We start from the raw sequence: 25,129 nt of genomic DNA, 5'->3' as shown, positions 1-25,129 counted from the left end.
CCCCTCACAGAAGAAACCACACATCCACATAAACAGGAACACTCGGACACATGAGACTGCATACACTGCGGTTAACACTGCAATACACACCCAATCTGCGCGCACACACATGCACTACTGCACTCTAAGTTGTAGACAGCGGAAGGTTCTTGAGTACCGTGTTGGCCGAAGTCTACAGGAAGTGGCTGAAGAGGATGATAGCCTTCTAAAATTACATGTGGTGTTTCATCCTGGCAATGAGCACAGGCAGAGTAATCAACCTCCTTAAGTGTGTGTGTGTGTGTGTGTGTGTGTGTAAGTGCGTGCTTGTTTGCGTGTAGCTGGTTTATTTAAAGGTGTAGTTTGTCATTATTTATAGTCAACTCTATTATCATTATTATTATTATTATTATTATTAACTGAGTGTGAGGTTTTTATCGGAAAATATCGGACCGAGGTCTTGACAGTACGGACCGAGTCAGAGCAAGCGAGGTTACACCTTCTCATTTTTTTCCTCCATGGGGGAAAAAAAAGAGAAATAATTGATTTTTAGGAAGGATACAAAATTTTCCTCAGTGATCCGATCTTTCGCGGGCACTAGACAGCAAAGTGTTCAACCGATTTTATTGGAAAATCAAGTCAACATGAGAGATTCAACCACTAGGTGGGAATCATGAGTTTTCAAGCTGATTGAACCAACAGTGAGCGAGCTGGAAGCAACAGAACACACGGACCGGTGACGAACATCACTAAAAAACCCAAGATGGCGGCAACTGTGAATTTGGTGTATTGCATCACACAATGTTACACACTTAACGTAAAAGCTCAGCACAATGCCGCACAAATTAACAATATATTCCGTAAATATGCTATTTATTGTTGAATCGACAGTAGTTTTATGTAGATTAAACACTTTTAAATGTCTTTAAAGGCCAAAGGAAAACATGCTGTTGTCCCATACAAACGTATGGGAGGTTCATTAGTGCAGCAGTGCGCTGTCAAGCCTACTAGCAATTTCAAAACTGAATTACGGTTAGCGGTTTCTGAATGCTCTTTGTTACTTGTTTCTTGAATAACTTTGTGACTCTTGTTTGTCTTTTGTGTTTCGGCCATTTTTGATTCGGTTTTGATTTTTTGTTATTATTTATTTATTTATTTATTTTTTGCAACATTGAAAGCCGGCGCCTTGGAAAGTCTGTAATCGCCCACGGGCATTACGGGAAAATTCTGTCCGCCAAGGAACCAATCAGAGTGCGCAATTTTACTGGAAGTACCTCATACCGCATAATGTATAAAATATTACACATTTTTTAAACCAGTTTTTACCAAAGATTGCCAACATTTCAGATTGTATCCAATTATTTTGCAGGTTGTCTCTCAGGGCCCGTTTACACGAGGACGCTGTCGGGTAAAAACGACTAAATATTTTATCGGAAGTGCCTTTCGTCTGCACGGGGACGGCGTTTCCGAGGCTGAAAAACGGAAAAAATTGAAAACGCCTTCCAGAGTGGATAAGTTAAAAACAGCCCCTGTTGCATATCCATCTAAACTACCCAATACGCGAAACTCTGCTCGGATCTGCTCACGTCGGGTACGCGTTTACGTCATACATATGTCATATACTGTACATGCCAGCCTGGGAAGTAAGAAAGTAAGTAAAAAAGTAAGAGCATGTCTGATTACATCGATCCAACGGACCTTCAAGCTGCTCTGGCAGCTTTAATAAACGTCCAGGAGTCCTTCGAACATCTATACCGAATCTGCACATATACCGTTAATGAACGGAGGCGGGTATAGTATGCTCTTACTTTTTTACTTACTTTCTTACTTACCATAGCCAGAGTAGTCAAAGTTTTCGCGGCGCAGATGTGCAGATCAGACAAGACGGAAGACGTTGCGCATGCGTGCAGACATAGCGGAGGTCTTTCACAGCACCACCTAGCCGCCTGGCATGCACATCCAATTGAATTCCACACATTTATGCGTCACCATATAGACGCAGATTTCCTTCTTGAAAACGGTCGTGTAGACGCGGAAAAAAGTGAGAATGAAAACGGACTTTTGCGTTTTTGTTTCAGACCGTCCCCGTGTAAAGTGGGCCTCAGTCAGCAGACAGGCCTTAAAAATTACAAAAAAACAAAACAGAAAACCCTGCTCCTTCACAAAGAAACTTTTGTCATCCATTAAGTATGTTATATTCATAAACGCTGTTACTGTCGGTGGTAATTGTAATAGTAATGGTACCCTTAGCTGACCCTTAACACATTAGCATCATCAGGAGCATGTCTTTGCTAATCATGAACTTGTAATATACAGGGATGAGAGTTTTCTGCTTTTCGTCGGATTTCCGCTTTTTCTGAGTAAAAATCGACCTTTTTGTATTATGCCAAATCCGTTGAGATTTTTTTTTTCATTTATTGAGGGAGGTTGGGGTATGTTCCTTCGTGATACTCAAGCGTAATTCATTCCTACGACGATGTTACATGTTTACATTTTCGCCATCTTTAGTCTCGCTAAGTTCTCATGGTAGAATACGTGTTATCTACAATGCAATTGGCCAAAACATCGATGGCGAGAGCATGATAGCCAATCATAACAGTTCTTACAAAAGTACCCACATCCGTTAGCCTAGTAAACTAGACCCACCCGCCTAGCGGCCAAAAATATTTTTTGCCTGCGAGTGGGTCTAGCCTCGCACCATATCAACAAAACACCCCGGGCATCAAATCGTGCCCGCCAATCACAATGCAAGGTTTTTGTTTGGATTCTTTGGGCGGGCTTTTGCAGGAGTGACGACAAAGCTGAGCGACGCTGGAGAAAGCACAACAGGAAAGATGGCTACGGCTAGTGAACAGCGTGCGTTTGACTCCGCTTTGGAATCAGTTTTAGAAGAATTAGACTTTGAGTTTTCGTTGAAACATGAGCAGGAAGAGGCTCTCCGCTCATTCCTTTTCAAGAAGGACGTTTTCGCTGTTTTGCCGACCGGCTATGGCAAAAGTCTGATCTACCAGCTGGCTCCGCACGTAGCCAAAAGGATGGGGCTAGTTTGTGCAGTACGAAGAATTAATAAACAGCTTTGAAACATTACTTTTTGATTGTTTCTTATTTTCCCGTTATTTTAAATTTAAGGGAAATTATTTCACCAAACACCACTAAATAAAAACTCTCAAAAACAGTTTAAGCAAACCCTTGAAAAACACTTGAAAAAAATAAGTGTATGTTAAGTATGTGGTACAGACTCCAAACTTGTGGTCATTATCTCCAAACTTCTTAATATCTAGAACCTGTTTATTAATTAATACGCATTTTGAAAAATTATTTATTTCAAGGCCTCCCCCACTGCTTTCTGTCGCTCTGACTACGTCACAGTCACTGTTGCGCTGATTGGTCAGAGCGTTGGCCTGTACGCACAGAGACAGTTTGAAAGACAGCGGGTTGTTCCTCCCACCCCCTTCGGAAATGTCTACGAGCGAGGCCAGACTAAATATTCACATTTAGTCTGGCTTGCCAGGCTACACATCCGTTCTATTTTATTGAAACTTGCAACTTGCACATGTTCATCGTCGCTGCTCTTCAAAAATATGTTTCTCTTTCGTATCGGCTTTTTTTAAAGTTTATCCCATAAACTTAGCATTCGTTTGATTTAATACATTGAACATGTATATGATGGTCAGTAAATCTGAATTAATGCTGACAGTTTTGAAAACTTAAATATTTCAAAAGACTTTTTGAAGAAATCATATGCAACTAATGAGGACATAGGCAGAAAAGGTCAGTCAACCCTAAGAAATTGTATTTAATATATGAACATTTTGATAATTAATAGAACTTAAGTTTAATGTGAATTTAGTTTGTCATTTTTGTTGATCATGAATTATAACCATACCCTTGAATGTAGAATGTGATTTCATTTTGAATTCAAACAATACTCCTATTGATTTGAAACATATTTTCATGTAAATATATAAAAAAGACCAGATATTTTATCTACTACAGCTCAGATTGCAGGAAAAGTGGTTTGTAAGGCCTTATTTTTCAAAATTTTCCTGGGGGGGGTATCCCTCCCCCCCGGTTGGTTTCATTTTCTGCTTTTTTGATGACCACCCACTCTCATCCCTGAATATATGAATCATAGATAAAACCCCAATTAGTGTCTTTATAAGTAGATATATAAACCAGTCTTGTTCTCTCACACACACACACACACACACACACACACACACACACACAAGTGAATTGGTGTGTTTGAATATAGGGCCGGGTTTGTTTTAGTTTGCTCTATATATACACGTGTGTGTGTGTGTGTGTGTGTGTGTGTGTGTGTGTGTGTGTATACGCCTGCTGACTCTGAGGCATCAATCATTTCTCTGTGCTCTATGTTCACTATGTGCTTATCAGTGTGCAGTTCATGGCTCAGTCTGGACATCTCAGCCATCTTTTAAATTCCCTCAGGATTCTGTTCTCCTCTGGCCTTCTATTTCTGACCTCTCAAGGCCTCGGCCGTTACAGTCTGAGACCTTTCATTACCGCAGCTTAGTGCTTACTCACTCCAGCTCCAGCAGTTTAAACCTCAATGCAGGGTTACTGTTGAAATAGACCATGTACATGTAAAGCCTATTATTATTATTATTATTATTATTATACTAAAACTGATTTAAAATAATCTAACATGGGCATAAAGCTCAGTCACTTTTTAATCGGTAGAAATTCTGAAATATATTTACCGTATATTTGTCTTGCCCTTGCTGGATCTGGAGTGAGTAAGATACCGTTACTCACACTCGGATATGGTTACAAGGGCAATCACGGTTTCTTAAGTATTGTTTTTTTCTATTCCTGCCAGTCATGTCGGGTGATGATGAAATATCATACCGAGTTGCTGCCACAACCCGATCAATCTGGCCTTTTAATGGATTTTTATTTCCGCCTACCATTCTGTTTCTGGCCACAATTTCTGCCGTGTCAGAAATTCATCTGATCCAGTTACAAGTTCCCTGAATCAGTTGAGGAACACTAAATCAGAACCACTATGTCTGAGGCCATGGTTCTTCCTGAGAAATGAGTTGGGATGCTCCCTTCATGTGAAGGGAAGAGATGTTTCCTTTGGTGGAGGAGTTTAATCCATTCATTCATGTTTTAGGCAAGGTTTTAGTGGAACCATAGTCTATTCCAGGAACACTGGGCTTGGGGCAGGAACACGCCTTGCATACAAGATCAGACCTTGGGACTGTTTGGAGTATCCAGTTCTCATCCACAAGCGTGTTTTTGAGAAACCATGGCCTAATGGTTAGAGAAGCAGCTTTGGGACCAAAAGGTTGCCAGTTCGATTTCTGGACCAGCAGGAATGGCTGAAGAAGTACCCTCAGGGTTCTCCAGAAAATCTGAAGTAGCCAGCTTTAAAAAAAAAAAAAAAAGTAGTAGGCGTCTCTGGAGTTTGCGGTGGTCAAAGGTGCGTTAATGCTAGGGGGGTCTGGGGCATCTCCCCCCCCCCCCCCCCAATTACTAACCATTTCTCTCCAGATGTCTGTGTGCTTGGCTTTCTCAGTTACCCTCTGTAGTATGCTGCCTGGCTCTGTAACATAACTACATGGTGTAATGTAAATACATATGTTATGGTGTGATCACATGGTCTGGCTCAGCCAATCAGAGCACTAGATTCGATCAATAAATATGGTGTCGCTTCTGATCACGCTAGACCCGAATTGAAGACAATTTTGTGGTGGAATAATTGGATTTGCAGCAAATTATGAGCAGCAGAGATGATATAAATCACTTGAACATTGAAAGGCAAGATTTTATTTATTTTTTCTGGGATCGAGTAGCCAGTGCAGACGGTCTGTGTACAGTAGGTGGAAATAAACACCAGTCGCCGGTGCTTGTGAACATCTCTGACCCTTGAGCAAGGCACCTAACCCCTAACTGCTCCCCAGGCTGCTCTGGGTATGTTATACAAGAGTGTCTGCTAAATATCTGTGAAGTAGTGGAAGTGAGGAGAACCTGGATGAAACTCGGACACTGAGAGAACATGCAAAACTCCATTCAGTATCCCAAGCACTGGATCACACCAAATTGACAAACTGAGACAGTGACGACTGTGGTACAGTCACTGTGTCAGTTTGTGATGACGATGGAAGAGTTTTGTTTGCAGAGGAAGTTCTCTGTTGGCTGGTCAACCCATGTCCCTAACCTCACTAGCTGTGGGTAATGACCAAAAGAATAAAGACGTGAGTACAGATGACAGAAGATAAGTTCCTCGGCAGGGTTCTCTGTGATAGTCTGAGGTGCTCGGAGACCCGTGGAGTACTGCCTCTGCAAATTGAGAAGGTCTGATGTGTTGGAAGGATTCCTCCTGGTCAGCTCATGCTAGAGCTGGATGAGGCACGTCAAACCTGGATGGAAACTCCAGGGCAGACCCAGAATCTGCTGCTTGGGAATGTCTAAGAATGCCCAAGAAGGAGCTGGAAGCTGTAGCTGGGGATGAAGAAGCCTGGGCTGAATTTGTACCATGACCCCAAGAGGAAAATTTAATGAGTGAAAAATCAAGCTGGTTTGCTACACTTTGGGCAATGCTAATTGCCCAATACAAGTCCATAGACACACATTTTGGGTGCATGACACTTGTTACTTGACATCGGAAGAGAGGGAGTATCATCAGGGGGTAGTATCTATCAGTTTGTCACAAGATGACCACCATAACGCAGCTTGCCATGAGTTTTCCAGCTCACGAGTACGGCCACTGCCAACTGCCGGAAAGTCTGAAAGCCTTGTACCTTGGTCTCTGGTTCTTTTCTGTTTGTTCTCTATCTGTCTCTAGCCACACTTGTTGACCCTCCACCCCACCCTGCTGTCTGGGTTTCCTCTACCCACACCACGGCGCCAATAGCCTCCCTCTCCTGATCCGACCCACAGGCTCCTCATACAAAGTGCCTGAAGAGCTGATAGCGAGTTGAAAAGAGAGCGCTGCTATGTGGCTTCATTGGTTCTTTCCACAATTACTACTACTCGTGTGAATCAATGGCGCCCACTCTGCTCGAGAAGGCACCAGTCTCTGCGAAATGGACCTAATAATCTCAGGTGCTTAACATATAAAGGCAGTCAGAGTCAGAACATGGCCATTTTCAACCCATGAAATGCTGATTATTTTTTTTAATTTATAGAAATTTGTGAAGAAATTCAATATTAACACCAGCATTGATGGTTTTATCACAGTACAGTCATATAAAGACCGCGAGTTGATCTAGCGTGAGCACCTCTTGACCGGGAGATCGTGAGTTCTACTCGCAGTCGGGTCATACCCCGACAATCATAAAAATGCCATCTGACAAGGCACCCTGCAGTACAGATGTGAGTAGGGAGTCAAACTCTCGCGGTTACCAGAGGACCAGCCCCCCACTGTAACCCTAGCTATATAATGGGCGAAAGGCCGAGGGCTTCCGAAACGGAGATTGGCGCCGCACCCATGCGCCTCATGGCGTGAGAGGGACTTTGACTTTTTTTTGATAGTCATTAGTGCTGTCAAGCGATTAAAATATTTAATCGCGATTAATGTCGCGACTGTCATAGTTAACTCGTGATTAATCGCAATTTAATCGCACATTTTTGTCACATGAAAAACCATTGTAATTCTCTTACCAGCATAAAAAAGTGAATGGGCTTGCTTTGTACCAATGTTTTTTTTTTTATTGCAGAGCATAACACGTCTTGTCACAGCCACTGACATCCATAACTTCCATATTAGATGAGAAAACCAAGGGATGAAAAATAAAGTGCATATCACTGTGAAAATAAAAAAGTTTTATTTTACTCTTCATTAGTTTATTTTGAAGAGAAGTATTTGCCATAAAAGAAGAAAAAAAACGGATAACAAAAATGTTCATCATAGTGTGGCACTGTATTATCTAATGCTCACTGCTTATAACTCTACACCTACCCGGTGGAGATGAGCTGGGAAACTGAAGACTGAAGGAACAGTATTGAAAAGTATTTTTCCAGTCTCACCTGTGAAAGGTAATCCCATGTGATCTCGTTTGGATGGTAAACCTGTTGGTACAGTTAAACGCAGCACATGAATGAGGCATCTTTATTCTCTACTACTGTCTATTACTGTCTAGACGCTATACCAGAGACGGTTGAAGAATCTCCACTTCGCCCCAGCCAATATGGCGGCGAGGATGTTTATATGTCTATGCCTCTTATTTAAGCAGCACGCGACAAGCCTCAACAGGAACTACGGGTGACTCGCAGGGCCAAATTAGAATTTGCGTTAACGGCACTATTTTTTAAAATCGCGTTAAATTGAGATCGCGTTAACGCATTATTATCGCATTAACTTTGACAGCACTAATAGTCATATAATTTAGTTTACGGCTCAAACATGTTTAAGTGTACGCTAGTTCTTATACCGCAATTTGCCAATGCTAACAATTTTTTATTTGTTAAAGACTTTTTAATGTTGTGGAATGTCATTAGGTGTAAAAAAAAAAAAAAAGTTTCAGTCTGATAATGTGGAGGGAATTTTGTTAAATTCTCTTTGTAAATTGAATCAGTAATTTGGAGTGTTTCCGACGATTCCATCCACTCAAATTACGTTTCCAAAGCCAGGAAAAAAAATCATGAGTCACCAAAGGAGTCATTGAAATTATTTTGTTGTACCTTGGTCAGTAGTGCTCACCTGCTCAAGTCATGTTTCCGTCTCCGCCGTGTCTCTCAGGTGTTCAGTGGGAAGAGGCCAGACGGGGATTTCCAGCCACAGGCGACCAGCACTTTCCGGAAGCTTTCGAGCAGTCCTCCACCTGCAGACAGCCAGCAACAGGCACTCACCTGCCTGATCAGCGAGAAAGAGCTGGTGCTGTGCGAGAAGCTCGGAGACGGCTCATTCGGCGTGGTGAAGCGTGGAGAGTGGGTCACCCCGGGGGGAAAAGTGGTGAGAGAAGGGGGAGAGGGTGGGGGTGTTAACTATCAAGCGGAGTAATTATCAATAAAGAAAGTAATTAGAATTTATATTGGCTTATTTATGAATTACAATTTCTTATAAACATGTCGGACAGTTTGGTGTAATTGTGCGTGTGTATATAAAATATACTTTGATATAAAGATTTTATTTATTGTTTCTTTTCAGAAATCTGGTTTTATCAACCATGTATAAATTTTAGAGAGTGAAATTAGTTATATGGTCATATTTTTTAGCCTTTAGTGTTCACCCAGATTTAACTCAGCCTGTTATCTTTTCTTTTATTTCTTCATTGCAACATTCTCACTCTTTATCACTCGTTTTCTCACTCTGTCTTTTCTTTCCAGTTGAATGTGGCAGTGAAGTGTCTGAAGACGGATGTCCTGAACCAGCCAGATGCTCTGGACGACTTCATCCGTGAGGTCAACGCCATGCACTCACTCGACCACCAGAACCTCATCCGTCTCTACGGAGTCGTCCTCACACACCCCATGAAGATGGTAAACCAAACCTTGGATGGATGTGTGTTCAGTTTGGATTCACTGTTCTGTAATGTTCAGAAATGTGTTCAAATGGAATCATGCGGGGTGCGATCAGAAAGTTCAGAGACTGTTCCTATTGCGAATCAACGGCGCACACTATGGTCATGCACATGCAGCAGGAGTGAGCAGTAACGTTTTTGAGCCAGGATGCTGAGTAACATCACGCTGTCAATGTCAGAATCTGTTTGGCACGTTTTTGTGACGATATGCACGTGTGCATTCGTGATTTTACTATAGACCTCAAACTTGGAGCAAAGAGCAAAAAATCAAATTCCGTATCAAACCCAGGAAATCAGATCAACATCAGGGAACATCGTCAAGTAAATGCCCACTCGGAACACCTCCCCCGACTCGCTGCATACCTGCCAACCTGTACGCATCTTGCGTAGCCGCTACGAATTTTTACCTCATTGTACGACTGTACGTTTTCACATTAAAAAGTACGCATATCATCCGAACTCGCATTTCAGTCAAGTTCTCGCTGAAGTTGATACCGCTGATCTGTGAGAAAACTCAAAGCCAGAATGGAACGCTTTGCCCAATCCCCCCGCCCCTCTTCCAGAGCGTGTGGCTCTGCCCTCTTCAGCCCCTCCCCTTCCTCCTTCGCGTCTCTGACTTGAGTGCAGCGGTGCAGCCAGGTGGCTAGAGCGAGTCGGGGATTGAAACGTCGGTTAGAGACGTTGTTTTTATATTTGTAACAGAAACGGTTGTGTTTCACGTGTACTCGAGCTTCTTAGCCGTTATTTTGTGCATTTACAACACCAACAGTACAGGCTAGTTCTTCATTTAACTTGGAAGCCGTCACTCGAGGTTGCATATTCGATGCGGTAACCAACGAAACCTGATTACAATTCCTCTCGCGCTCTCATTGAATCACTATGATAAGTACCACTTTATTGATGTGCTCAACAAAACGTAGCGTGTTGTATATCTTAAGGGCAGTCGGTAACTTCTGTCAATGGTAGCCTAGAATGTTTGCAGATGTAAAGTCGAAAATTGGTCATCCCTCTTATGAAAAAACCTGCGTGGTACTGCAGTATCAGATGCTTTTTTTTTTTATACAGTATTACTGCAGTAAATGCAATATTTCGAATGCAAATGCAATAGTTTGCACATGAAAAAGGCGTACTACAAAATACTGCAGTGTACTGTATAATGCAATATTTTTACTGTACTGTATAATGCAATATACTTCCAACATGTTAAAAAAATGCAAAAGTCTAAACCTATTGCATGGGAAATTTGTGCATACCATGTTTTGTGTTGAAAGTGCCTTTTTTACATACTGTATTAATTTAATGTGTTATTAATTTTGAAAGAGTGGCTCTGGTTTAATTTCATTTCATTTGCACATGTATTTAATGTTTGTTGTGCTTTTCAAAACGGAAGGAAGTTCCCAAGAGCCATCAATAACAGTTTCCCAAAGTCAAGTCAAGTTTATTTGTATAGCGCTTTTAACAATAAACATTGTCGCAAAGCAGCTTTACAGAATTTGAACGACTTAAAACATGAGCTAATTTTATCCCTAATCTATCCCCAATGAGCAAGCCTGTGGCGACGGTGGCAAGGAAAAACTCCCTCAGATGACATGAGGAAGAAACCTCGAGAGGAACCAGACTCAAAAGGGAACCCATCCTCATTTGGGCAACAACAGACAACATGACTATAATATTAACAGTTTTAACATGAGGACAGTTTCGTTGATGTTGTAACTCTTCATTGATGGACACTTGAGTGCAAAACTGTTCATGATAACTGCAGTCCTAAAGTTAGCAAGTCAACTGTAGTCCTCAGCCATAAAAGCATTACTGTAAGAGTCCAGAGCATCCTCCAGGTGTAACTTTCAACTGTCCTCATGGAGCCGTCCTTCACAGGAGCGATGCGATAAAACTCCGACCAGACACAGGGCACCAGGATGGATCAAGCAGGTCCGAGGGGCAAAAGAGGCCAGCATCTCAATCCCAGGACCAACATGTAACTCAGAGGGACAGATTGGTGGGGGGGGGAGAGAGAGAGAAAGAAAACACAGGTTGTTAGGTATGCCCTAAAAATGACAAATATTAAGTCTGTGTGGTAGGCTCGCAGAGACGAGAGTCTTGACATCAGGCATAACACACAACAATGGCATGTTCATCTCATCTCATTATCTGTAGCCGCTTTATCCTGTTCTACAGGGTCGCAGGCAAGCTGGAGCCTATCCCAGCTGACTACGGGTGAAAGGCGGGGTACACCCTGGACAAGTCGCCAGGTCATCACAGGGCTGACACATAGACACAGACAACCATTCACACTCACATTCACACCTACGGTCAATTTAGAGTCACCAGTTAACCTAACCTGCATGTCTTTGGACTGTGGGGGAAACCGGAGCACCCGGAGGAAACCCACGCGGACACGGGGAGAACATGCAAACTCCGCACAGAAAGGCCCTCGCCGGCCACGGGGCTTGAACCCAGACCTTCTTGCTGTGAGGCGACAGCGCTAACCACTACACCACCGTGCCGCCTAATGGCATGTTAATTATGGTTAAAAAATATCATGACCTGCTCTGGCTGGATGCTTGATTGGGTGATGGGAGCACACTCCTCAGCAATGATGAGATGCAGATGGGATCCTTAGGGCTGGCCAAGACAATTCAGTTACATTTCACCGGGTCTGGGACATGCGACAGAATGTCTGACGGCCGATTCCCTGCAGGCTACGATAGCCAATCGAGGTCTCCACCCTCTCCACCAAAAGATTTCCTGTTGACTCCATGTAACTCAGAGGGACAGATTTGGGGTGGGGTGGGGGGAAGAAAATGCAGGTTGTTAGGTATGCCATGGGAAGACTAAGAGATGGGGTATTCGACTGCAGAGACCTCACTGTTGAAACTAAACTCAATGTATACAACCAGTGCATTATGCCACTACTTCTCTATGCTAGTGAAACGTGGACGTTATCATCAAATCAAGCTTCTCAGAACGGTCCAACAAAGACCCCTTAGATCCATCCTAGGTATAAAATGGAGCGACTACATTACTAATGACGAGGTACTGGCTCGTGCCAAAACTGCTGACATAGAAACTACATTAGTTAAAAACAGACTTCGATGGTTAGGTCATGTAATACGCCTCCCAGATGAAAGACCTGTAAAAATTCTTCTTTTTGGAGAACTTGCCGAGGGAACAAGGAAAGTTGAACGTCCTTTTCTCAGATATAAAGATACATTAAAGTCGATACTCAAGCATGCTGGAGTCCTGGACTCATGGTATAACAAGACGAATGATAGATTAGAGTGGCGCAAGCTTATAGAAGAAATCAGTTTATTTCTGGATCATGATCGTAAAGAAGCTAACATTCAGAAGAGACAAAAACGAAAAACAAGGACTGTTAAATGTACATGAAATATCTTTGACGTTATCTTTACCAACTATCGAATTCATATACATAATTTGTAAATTTGTAAAATTTACACCCGTGTCGGGTGTAAGGCGTATGAGGAGATGATGATGATTAGGTATGCCCAATGTCACCTAAATAAGTAGGAGCAGTATACATATTGCACCGAGTACAAGCAGGGACTCCGGCAACTAACTATGACAGCATAACTAAAAGGGGAGAGCCAGAAGGTAACACAGGCATGAGGGGCCCCGGGACATAAAGCAGCAGCCACTACACCGTCAACAAACTCGAGTGAGCAAGCGAGTGGGGACTGACAGCATCCATACATCCCAGTTTACCAAAACACTCTGTCTGAGGACCCTCTAGATCTACACCTTTACCTCATAAACACCATTAACACAAGGCTTGACTAAACAGATATGTTTTCAGCCTAGACTTAAATGCTAAGACTGTGTCTGATTCCCGAACACTACTTGGAAGGCTGTTCCATAACTGTGGGGCTTTGTAAGAAAAGGCTCTGCCCTCTGATGTAGCCTTCACTGTACCAGGTACCAGCAGATAGCCTGCACCTTTTGATCCAAGTAGGCGTGGCGGGTCATAGAGGAGCAGAAGTTCACTCAGGTACTGTGGTGCGAGACCATTTAGTGCTTTAAAGGTCAATAGTAGTATTTTATAATCAATACGAAATTTGATTGGGAGCCAGTACAGTGTGGATAAGACAGGCGTGATGTGGTCATATTTTCTAGTTCTAGTAAGGACTCTTGCTGCTGCATTTTGAACTAACTGGAGCTTATTTATGCACTTATTGGAACATCCAGACAGTAAGGCATTACAATAATCCAACCTGGAGGTAACGAAAGCATGGACTAGTTTTTCTGCGTCATGCAATGACATTAAATTTCTTACCTTTGCAATATTTCTGAGATGAAAGAATGCTATCCGGGTGATGTTATCAATGTGAGTTTCGAATGAAAGACTGGGGTCAATAATCACTCCGAGGTCTTTTACTGCTGCACGTGAAGAAACAGAAAGGCCATCCAGAGTCACTGTGTAATCAGAAAACTTACTTCTAGCTGTATGTGATCCTAGTACAAGTACTTCAGTCTTGTCAGAGTTAAGCAGAAGGAAATTAATAAGCATCCAGTGTCTAATGTCCTTAACACATTCCTCAATTCTATTAAGCTGGTGTCTCTCATCAGGTTTTGCAGAGACATACAACTGTGTCTCATCAGCATAACAGTGGAAACTAATACAATGTTTACGAATAATATCACCCAGAGGGAACATATATAGAGAAAAAAGCAGTGGACCCAAGACAGAACCTTGTGGAACACCAAACTTTACCTCAGTACGTCTAGAAATATCACCATTTATATCAACATACTGATAACGATCAGTTAGATAAGACCTGAGCCAGGAGAGGGCCATTCCCTTAACTCCCACAACATTTTCTAGTCTATCCAGAAGAATGGAATGATCAATGGTATCAAATGCTGCACTAAGGTCAAGCAACACAAGTAGCGAGACACAGCCCTGATCAGACGCCAACAGTAGGTCGTTTACTACTTTAACCAGAGCTGTCTCTGTGCTATGATGAGGTCTAAATCCTGACTGATACATTTCATGGATGTTATTCCTATGTAAATATGAGCATAACTGCTGTGCCACAGCTTTTTCAAGGATCTTGGAGATAAAGGGGAGGTTTGATATTGGCTGATAATTGGACAGCTGACAGGGATCAAGGTCAGGTTTTTTAATCAGGGGTTTGATAACTGCTAGTTTAAAGGATTTGGGTACATAGCCAATCGTAAGAGAAGAATTTATTATTTTTAGAAGCGGTTCAATTACTCCAGGTATTATCTGTTTGAATAGATGTGTAGGTAAGGGATCTAGTATGCAAGTTGAAGCTTTTGATGTAGAGATTAATGAAAGTAATTCAGTTTCTTTAAGGGGAGTAAAACATTCTAACTGATGATCTGATACAGTTATATAGTTAACTACAAGGTCACTTTCATTGTCTGACCTTAAATTAGTAGTTTGAATTTTTTGTCGGATATTCTCAATTTTGTCATTTAAAAAAAATTCATGAAGTCGTTGCTACTACATACTACAGGTGTGCATGTGTCTTATTCCTGGTTAATTTTGTTAAAGTATTAAATAGGAATCTAGGATTATTTTTGTTATCTTCTATTAGGGAGGAGAGATGTGTTGATCTCGCAGCACTAAGAGCTTTTCTATACTTCAGGAAGCTCTCCTTCCAGGCTAATTTGAACACTACCAATTTTGTTTGACGCCATTTACGTTCCAATTTTCGAGTGGTCTGTTTTAATGTGCGAGTGTCATCATTATACCAGGGTGCTAATTTTTTGTCTCTGACCATTTTCCTTTTTAGAGGAGCCACATTATCTAAAGTATGGCGGAATGTTGACTCTAAGCATTCAGTTGCTTGATCAAGTTCTGCAGGGGCTGACAGTGACCCAATCAAAGTTGACAGCTCTGGGAGATCATTTATAAAGCACTGTGCAGTAGTTGACGTGAAAGTACGTTTAATACAGTAGCGTGGTGAGGTGCATATATTATTACTCAGACACAGTTTGAATGAGATGAGATAATGATCTGAGAACTTCAGACTGTGGAAGTATGACTATATTGTCTATGTTTAATCTGAATGTTAGTATAAGATCAAGGGTGTGACCACCATTATGGGTCGGTCTTATGACATTCTGCTTAATCCCTACTGAATCTAAGATGGACACAAACGCTGTTTTTAAAGGGTCTTCTGGGTTATCGAAGTGAATATTAAAATCTCCGACAACTAAAGCTTTGTCTAAGGAAATAACCAGATCTGAGATAAAATCTGCAAATTCAGAAAGAAACTCAGAATATGGCCCCGGGGGCCTGTAAATAATAAGCAATGGAATTAACTGGGTAGACTTATTTTTTGAGGCTACATACATTATATGAGTATGAAGAACTTCAAATGTATTAAATTTATAACCAGGTTTTTGTGTTACACCTAGATAATCGTTATAAATAACCGCAACGCCTCCTCCTCTGCCAGTTAGACGAGGCTGGTGTATATAACTGTATCCAGGAGGACTCGCTTCATTTAATGCTATATATTCATTTGGCTTAATCCATGTTTCAGTTAAACAAAGTACATTAAACTCCTGATCAGTAATTAGTTCATTAACCATTAGCGCTTTAGATGTAAGAGATCTAATATTTAATAGCCCCACCTTTAGATCAAAGGTGCTGGCAGCAGCTGTACAATCAGTATGATCTAATTTTATATTGATTAGGTTACTGGAACAAACTCTCTGAAAATTTCTACCTTTTTGTTGAGCTCGGGGAACAGACACAGTCTCGATGTAGTGGACCCTGAGTGACGACTCTGTGCAGCTAGCAGACAGTCGGTTTAGCCTGTTTGTCTGCTCCCTGGCCTTGGCTCTAGATTGTCAGAAATTAACTAGGCCTGTTCTGAGACTATGACCTATGCTGCAGGAAATGAGAGCAGCACCTTCCCGAGTGGGATGGATACCGTCCCGCCCTAACAGGCCAGCAGTGCCCTCAAAATTAGCCCAATTATCTATAAAGCCCACACTGTTTTCAGAGCACCACCTGGACAGCCAGCAGTTCAGCGACCATAACCTGCTGTAAGCTACATCGCCACGCCGCATTGGGATGGGGCCAGAGCATACTACAGCATCGGACATTGCCTTCGCTAATTTACCTCTAAACACCTCTACAAAGTTACTCTTAGTAACCTCAGACTGACGAAGGCGTATATCATTAGCTCCTGCATGGATAACTATCTTTGAGAACCTGTGCTTGCCTAGGACCCTAAGATTACCTGCTATGTCCGGCACCCTGGCTCCCGGTATACACCTGACTAAAGCTGCTGGTGCCCCTAAAGGCTGAGCTAATTTCACATGCCGTATGATAGAGTCCCCTATAACCAGAGCTCTTTCAGGTTTCTCAGTGGGTACATCACTAAGGAGAGCAAACCTGTTCGGCACGTGACGCAGAGAGGAGTGGTGCTCCCGTGGGCGAGCCTCAGCGGTAGCTTTGGCTCTACGCTTATGCCGCCGAGCCGTCACCCATTCGCCCCGCTGTAAGGGCTCTAATCCCGGAGTTGGGGGATTACTAACTCCACCTAGGGCATCCAGACTTTCCCCTACGGAAACTACACTGTTCTCACGCTCACTAACCTGCTCTAAAGCCTGGACACGCGCTTCTAGCACTGCAATCTTCTCTGTCAGAGAGCTAACTAATCTGCACTTATCACAAATAAAGCTATCGCTAGTGATGGAGGAAGAATGACTAAACATCCTGCACTCAGCACACTGAACAGGCTGAAGGTGTGCCATGATGAAAAGGTTCATGTACCTTAAACGAAGATCTGTTTATATTAAAGCAGATCTGATGTGGATGGCCTCCGCTTGTGGTCTTTACACAGGAGGAGAGAAAAAGAAAGCTTCCGGTCTCGGCGTTCTTCCGAAAGTCTATCAATAGGAATGTTTTACAAAACTGGACTGTGTTCCCAAGGTCAATCAATAAAACTGGATTGAAAGTGTGTTTGTGGTCTGTGCGCCGGGTTGGGGTGAGGTTGACGGGGGGGTACTCATGAAATTGTAAAACTGTACTCATAAAATTTTTTTCAAGGTTGGCAGGTATGTCGCTGCTTCATTGCCGTAGACTTGCTGAACAATTTCGAGTGTCTGTTGTCACAATTCATTCGTTCGCAACAGGAGCAGGCTCTGAACTTTTGTTAGTTTGTTTTTTAAAGCAGTTTGTAAATATTCTCTAACAACGCCTATATTTCCACCCTTTATTTTCTGACCTTAGTTATATATCTGTATCTCTGCTAGTTTTCCTACATCAACTTCTTCACTGTCTCGACTTTCAAACGTTCAGTCTGTTGAATAGAGGTACATTTCACCATGTGAGGTGTAAACTGTTACACTCGGTTGTATGTCCCTGTCAAAGAACGCCTGTCTGAGTAAAGTGTTACTTACTGCTTCACCTACACTTACATATACTTGCTTCACCCCTCCAGGTAACAGAGCTGGCTCCTCTTGGCTCTTTGCTGGATCGTTTGCGGAAGACCCAGGGCCACTTCCTCATCTCCACTCTGTGCCATTACGCCATCCAGATCGCTAATGGTATGGCCTACCTGGAGACCAGGCGCTTCATCCACCGCGACCTAGCTGCCCGCAACATCCTGCTGGCCTCCAGCGAGCTCGTCAAGATCGGAGACTTCGGCCTGATGAGGGCGCTGCCCAGCAACGATGATCATTATGTCATGCAGGAGCACCGCAAGGTCCCTTTCGCCTGGTGAGTAAGTGGAAACGCTGGGGAAATGGCCGCCACTGGGCTTTCTCCATACATGTTAATGAGTGTTGAGCAGTATCTGTGTACCAACTTTATTAAAGGTCTCTGCTATAATAGTGGCAGTTGTAATCAATTAGCTAAGACATTGTACTAAAGCTTCAAAGCTAATGTTGCTAACAAGTAGCACAAGCTTATCACTTCCAGTTTAGCATTAAAATACCTCAGAGCTGTGTGTGCAGTGATGCCAAACTATCTGTTGATGAACGTGAGGGATTTATGTCTATGGAAGCAATTTTGAAAACCTACAGGAAAAATAATGGCGCATGTTTGTTTACGCACCCCAATTTGATGGATTATGCCTTACGCATAACGTAGCAAAGCTTACATAGTTGTGTGTGTCAGGTGTGCCCCAGAGAGCCTGAAGACACGCACCTTTTCCCACGCTACGGACACGTGGATGTTCGGGGTAACTCTGTGGGAGATGTGTACCTACGGTCAGGAGCCGTGGCTCGGCCTCAACGGCAGTCAGGTACCAAACCCCGTTACTGCTTTACGTCTTTCCCCATCAGCATTCAGAGCAACACTAACCAGCTCCTGTGTGCCACATAGATCCTCCATAAGATCGATAAGGAGGGTGAGAGGCTGCCAAAGCCTGAGGACTGTCCCCAGGATATCTATAACGTCATGCTGCAGTGCTGGGCGCAGAAACCTGACGACAGGCCGACGTTCATGGCTCTCCGAGAGTTCCTGGTGGAGACCATGCCGACTGACATGAGGGCGTTGCAGGACTTCGACGAGCCTGACAAGCTGCACATCCAGATCAATGACGTCATCACGATCATCGAGGGCAGGTGTGGGAGTAATGAGATGATGACAAGTTCTGACCAATCAGAATTGAGAATTAAACAGTGATTGATATAAGGCAGAAATACAGTATTATACTACAACATGGAATGACTCCTGATGATACCGGTGATACTCATGATGCTAATTTATTTCAATAAGAAGGTGTGTGTGTGTATACTGTTCTACTGCCCAGGGCGGAGAATTATTGGTGGCGAGGGCAGAACAAGCGCACACTGAAGGTGGCTCAGTTCCCCAGGAACGCAGTCACCTCTGTAGCCGGATTGTCAGCTCATGACATCAGCCGGCCGCTGAAGAACAGCTTTATCCACACGGGCCACGGAGACACCAACCCTCAACGCTGCTGGGGCTTCCCGGATCGGATAGACGAGTAAGACGCATGATGCATAAAATTATTCAGCTTTATTATTATAATATACAGTGGGTATGGAAAGTATTCAGACCCCTTTAAATTTTTCACTCTTTGTTTCATTGCAGCCATTTGCTAAAATCAAAAAAGTTCATTTTATTTCTCATTAATGTACACTCAGCACCACATCTTGACAGAAAAAAACAAATGTAGAAATTTTTGCAAATTTATTAAAAAAGAAAAACTGAAATATCACATGGTCATAAGTATTCAGACCCTTTGCTGTGACACTCGTATTTAACTCGCATGCTGTCCATTTCTTCTGATCCTCCTTGAGATGGTTCTACTCCTTCATTGGAGTCCAGCTGTGTTTAATTAAACTGATTGGACTTGATTAGGAAAGGCACACACCTGTCTATATAAGACCTTACAGCTCACAGTGCATGTCAGAGCAAATGAGAATCATGAGGTCGAAGGAACTGCCCAAGGAGCTCAGAGGCAGAATTGTGGCAAGGCACAGATCTGGCCAAGGTTACAAAAGAATTTCTGTAGCACTCAAGGTTCCTAAGAGCACAGTGGCCTCCATAATCCTTAAATGGAAGAAGTTCAGGACGACCAGAAGTCTTCCTAGACCTGGCCGTCCAGCCAAACTGAGCAATCGTGGGAGAAGAGCCTTGGTGAGAGAGGTAAAGAAGAACCCAAAGATCACTGTGGCTGAGCTCCAGAGATGCAGTAGGGAGATGGGAGAAAGTTCCACAAACTCAACTATCACTGCAGACCTCCACCAGTCGGGGCTTTATGGCAGAGTGGCCCGACAGAAGCCTCTCCTCAGTGCAAGACATATGAACGCCCGCATAGAGTCTGCCAAAAAACACATGAAGGACTCCCAGACTATGAGAAATAAGATTCTCTGGTCTGATGAGACGAAGATTGAACTTTTTGGCGTTAATTCTAAGTGGTATGTGTGGAGAAAACCTGGCACTGCTCATCACCTGCCCAATACAGTCCCAACAGTGAAACATGGTGGTGGCAGCATCATGCTATGGGGGTGTTTTTCAGCTGCAGGGACAGGACGACTGGTTGCAATTGAAGGAAAGATGAATGCGGCCAAGTACAGAGATATCCTGGAAGAAAACCTCTTCCAGAGTGCTCAGGACCTCAGACTGGGCCGAAGGTTCACCTTCCAACAACCCTAAGCACACAGCTAAAATAACAAAGGAGTGGCTTCGGAACAACTCTGTGACCATTCTTGACTGGCCCAGCCGGAGCCCTGACCTAAACCCAATTAAGCATCTCTGGAGAGACCTGAAAATGGCTGTCCACCAACGGTCACCATCCAACCTGACGGAACTGGAGAGGATCTACAAGGAAGAATGGCAGAGGATCCCCAAATCCAGGTGTGAAAAACTTGTTGCATCATTCCCAAGAAGACTCATGGCTGTACTAGCTCAAAAGGGTGCTTCTACTCTACTGAGCAAAGGGTCTGAATACTTATGACCATGTGATATTTCAGATTTTCTTTTTTAATAAATTTGCAAAAATGTCTATATTTCTGTTTTTTTTCTGTCAAGATGGGGTGCTGAGTGTACATAAATGAGAAATAAAATGAACTTTTTTGATTTTAGCAAATGGCTGCAATGAAACAAAGAGTGAAAAATTTAAAGGAGTCTGAATACTTTCCGTACCCACTCTGTGTGTGTGTGTGTATATATATATATATATATATATATATATATATATATATATATATATATATATATACTCCAAAGAATCAAATCAAAGCCAGACTGAGCAAATTATGTCAGGCTGCTGTTTTAGGGTTTCCTGGACATTTGTGGTGGTATTACAGGTGATTTTAATATGAAAATATAATTTGTGGAATTAAGTTAATACTTTAACAGCCTGTGATGCAGTGAGTAGCATTGCAACCTCAATAAAGTAAAGTAAAATCATCTAGCTCGGTTGAATAGTGGAAAATGCAGATTACTTATCACATGCTCCACTAGAGGGCAGCACAATGCTACAGATGTTTCCTCCTACACTCTACATTGCTTCCACCCAGAGCTTTGTCCTAAATGCTCATCACACTCTTTCCTTTTCTCCACAGTCTGTATTTGGGGAACCCCATGGACCCGCCGGATGTCCTCGGGCTGGATATGAATGCTCCCAGGCCCACACAGCTTCCTGGGCGAGCCAGAAGTATGTTTCATCTTCTGCTTAGTGCTTTAATTCACATTGGCTCATGCTGCTGTTTCACAATCCCTAATGCTTTTCTTCTTTGGTTGCACCTGCATGGTCTCTGTCTGCACTTTCTCTTTCTCTTTTTTTTTTTCCCTTTCTCGGGCCGCTGTTCCGTAGAGGATCCTCCCCCTCGGCCCCCTCAGCCTGCTGTGCTCATGAAGAGTAAGTTCGGTCCCTCGCTCTATCCCTCCTAGCTTGAGCATTTTGTTTTTGCCCTTTTCAGCCTTGCTTTCTTTTCTTTTCCAAACTCCTGCTCTCTGTCTCCAGTTAAGGTCCTCTGAGAGAATAACAAGTACACAGAAATCACTTTTATGTTCCCTCAGGTGTTGAGCTTGATGCATTCTGAGCTCACGGTCCCCACTTCCTTTAGATTTATTTAACAGAACTTTTGTAGCAGGATGTTATTGAGATTGAAAGCTTTGAATACTTGTGTGCATCGGTGCTGATAATTCCACTAGCAAATGGAATTGCGTCTGCTTATATAAAGAGTTTATTTGGGTTCTCTGTTTACACAGAATCACTTGAGAATTGACTAACTAAAAAATAAACAGAGAACTTTACAAGATTATAGCAAGGTTTCCATCCATGTAGTATTTTGTGGAAAAGTGTTTTAGGTATCTGACGCTTGCTGATGCAAGCAATGGAAATTCATTTATTTGTACTAATTATTATTATTATTATTATTTTTTTTTTTTTTTTGTCAAGACATAAAAATATTAGATGGATCAGTGATCTAGAGATTCTTGCTGTCTTGACATGTCCATAATTCTTGTAGTACTCTTCTATAGCCGTTAATAGTTTGATGCAAAAGAATTCGCAAACAATATTGTTTTTCCCACCAAGCTTCTCCTGTAAACTTCGATATGTTTGTTTGCGCAACTTTAGAGCCGAACTATGACCCAGTTACAGAAGATGAAGACCTGACGTCCTCTGGCCTGAGGCGCCTCTCATTAAAAAAGCCCAACACAAAGGGCCTGAAACTAAAGCCGTCAGCTTGGATTTCAGCCACCAAGCTGAGCGATCGGTCCATTTATGGCCTCCGAAGTCCAGGAGGTGGTACTCCCACTGAGGTCTCTCTTATAGACTTTGGAGAGGAAATGTTCTCTTCGACCCCCTCTCCTGTTGTAGAGTCCCAGGTCCCTAGTCTCGCTAGACTCGCCCTCGAGGCAGAGAATATCTTGGACTGTACCCCACCCCAGAGTCCATCCCGGTCTCTGCCTCGGCCGCTCCACCCCACCCCGGTGGTAGACTGGGACTCGAGACCTCTTCCTCCTCCTCCAGCATATGACGACGTAGCGCAGGACGAAGACGACATTGAGGTAAGCTCGATCAACAGCACAGAGATGAGAGTTCCTGAAGAACCAGGCTCTCCTCATGCCTCCTGCAGTCCTGCGTACGAGGATAAACTCCGAGCAGAGGATGATCTCTTCCTCCCCTGCAGGCAGAGCCGGTCTCGCACCTTCTCGCAATCAGCTGAGATTTTCCAGGAGCTCCAGCAGGAGTGCATGAGGCGTCTGAATGTCCCCGTAGGCTCCATAAGTCCTGATCCCTACCACCAGATCTTCCTGTCCCCCTGTGAGGACAAGCCCCAGGTCCCACCTCGAGTCCCGATCCCACCTCGACCTCCAAAAAGCACAGGAAGCGACTGTCCACGATGGTCACTTGACCTGTCTCCAGCTTCATGTGGCGAGGATGAGAAGACACGTCCGCCCCAAATTCCCCCGAGGGATCCGCTGTCTCAGCCGGGCTCTCGCACGCCCAGCCCCATGAACCGTACCACACACTACCTCTCCACCTCGCCAGGCAAACTGATGCCCACCACACAGAGCTTTGCCTCTGATCCCAAATATGCTGCGCCCAAAGTTATCCAGGCTCAGGGCAAAGACAAGGAAGCAGCCAAAGGACCCTGCATACTGCCCATTGTCCGAGACGGCAAGAAAGTGAGCAACACGCACTACTACCTGCTGCCTGAGAAGCCCACGTACCTAGACCGTTACGACAAGTTCTTCAAAGAGGCTGAAGAGGACGAGAGGAGGCCGGTCAACACGGCTACAGTCCGACCCATGGTGCAGCAGCAGGGAGACACAAAAGCAAACTTCTCCTGCAACAATAACTGCAGCCTTCCAGCCAGAGCAGGCATGAAGAACTCTCTGAGCCTGAACAAAGTCAGCACTGAAGGGTCAGGCAGCAGAGCGGAAGGAGCAGCTCATCCTGATAGAGTTAAACTGGTGAGTAAAGAATATTATAAGTATATAGTTTAGGGTCAGAGTTATTTAATTAAAAGTCTTTTTTTTTTTTTAACAACCCCGATTCCAAAAAAGTTGGGACAAAGTACAAATTGTAAATTAAAATGGAATGCAATGATGTGGAAGTTTCAAAATTCCATATTTTTTTCAGAATAGAACATAGATGACATATCAAATGTTTAAACTGAGAAAATGTATCATTTAAAGAGAAAAATTAGGTGATTTTTAAATTTCATGACAACAACACATCTCAAAAAAGTTGGGACAAGGCCATGTTTACTACTGTGAGACATCCCCTTTTCTCTTTACAACAGTCTGTAAACGTCTGGGGACTGAGGAGACAAGTTGCTCAAGTTTAGGGATAGGAATGTTAACCCATTCTTGTCTAATGTAGGATTCTAGTTGCTCGACTTTCTTAGGTCTTTTTTGTCGTGTCTTCCGTTTTATGATGCGCCAAATGTTTTCTATGGGTGAAAGATCTGGACTGCAGGCTGGCCAGTTCAGTACCCGGACCCTTCTTCTACGCAGCCATGATGCTGTAATTGATGCAGTATGTGGTTTGGCATTGTCATTTTGGAAAATGCAACGTCTTCCCTGAAAGAGACGTCGTCTGGATGGGAACATATGTTGCTCTAGAACCTGGATATACCTTTCAGCATTGATGGTGTCTTTCCAGATGTGTAAGCTGCCCATGCCACACGCACTAATGCGACCCCATACCATCAGAGATGCAGGCTTCTGAACTGAGCGCTGATAACAACTTGGGTCGTCCTTCTCCTCTTTAGTCCGAATGACACGGCGTCCCTGATTTCCATAAAGAGCTTCAAATTTTGATTCGTCTGACCACAGAACAGTTTTCCACTTTGCCACAGTCCATTTTAAATGAGCCTTGGCCCAGAGAAGACGTCTGCGCTTCTGGATCATGTTTAGATACGGCTGCTTCTTTGAACTATAGAGTTTTAGCTGGCAACGGCGGATGGCACGGTGAATTGTGTTCACAGATAATGTTCTCTGGAAATATTCCTGAGCCCATTTTGTGATTTCCAATACAGAAGCATGCCTGTATGTGATGCAGTGCCGTCTAAGGGCCCGAAGATCACGGGCACCCAGTATGGTTTTCCGGCCTTGACCCTTACGCACAGAGATTCTTCCAGATTCTCTGAATCTTTTGATGATATTATGCACTGTAGATGATGATATGTTCAAACTCTTTGCAATTTTACACTGTCGAACTCCTTTC

The 25,129-nt window shown here is 43.3% G+C and overlaps 1 protein-coding gene across 5 annotated transcripts in view; it reads left to right on the top strand.

Annotated features, from left to right (window-relative positions):
- The window catches only part of tnk2b (tyrosine kinase, non-receptor, 2b), a 106,342-nt gene that overhangs the window by 69,543 nt on the left and 11,670 nt on the right, over positions 1-25,129 (top strand). For all 5 annotated transcript variants that reach the window (XM_060906426.1, XM_060906427.1, XM_060906429.1 and 2 more), the window contains 8 exons: positions 8,690-8,902; positions 9,277-9,429; positions 17,915-18,192; positions 18,592-18,718; positions 18,799-19,040; positions 19,229-19,423; positions 21,510-21,601; positions 22,529-23,871. In XM_060906426.1, the coding sequence (XP_060762409.1) occupies positions 8,690-8,902; positions 9,277-9,429; positions 17,915-18,192; positions 18,592-18,718; positions 18,799-19,040; positions 19,229-19,423; positions 21,510-21,601; positions 22,529-23,871 (2,643 nt within the window). The remainder of the gene's footprint in view (positions 1-8,689; positions 8,903-9,276; positions 9,430-17,914; positions 18,193-18,591; positions 18,719-18,798; positions 19,041-19,228; positions 19,424-21,509; positions 21,602-22,528; positions 23,872-25,129) is intronic.

The sequence above is a fragment of the Neoarius graeffei genome, chromosome 23 (assembly GCF_027579695.1).
Source record: "Neoarius graeffei isolate fNeoGra1 chromosome 23, fNeoGra1.pri, whole genome shotgun sequence".
In the NCBI taxonomy this organism is placed as follows: Eukaryota; Metazoa; Chordata; class Actinopteri; order Siluriformes; family Ariidae; genus Neoarius; species Neoarius graeffei.
This window is presented reverse-complemented; position numbering and strand designations above follow the sequence as displayed.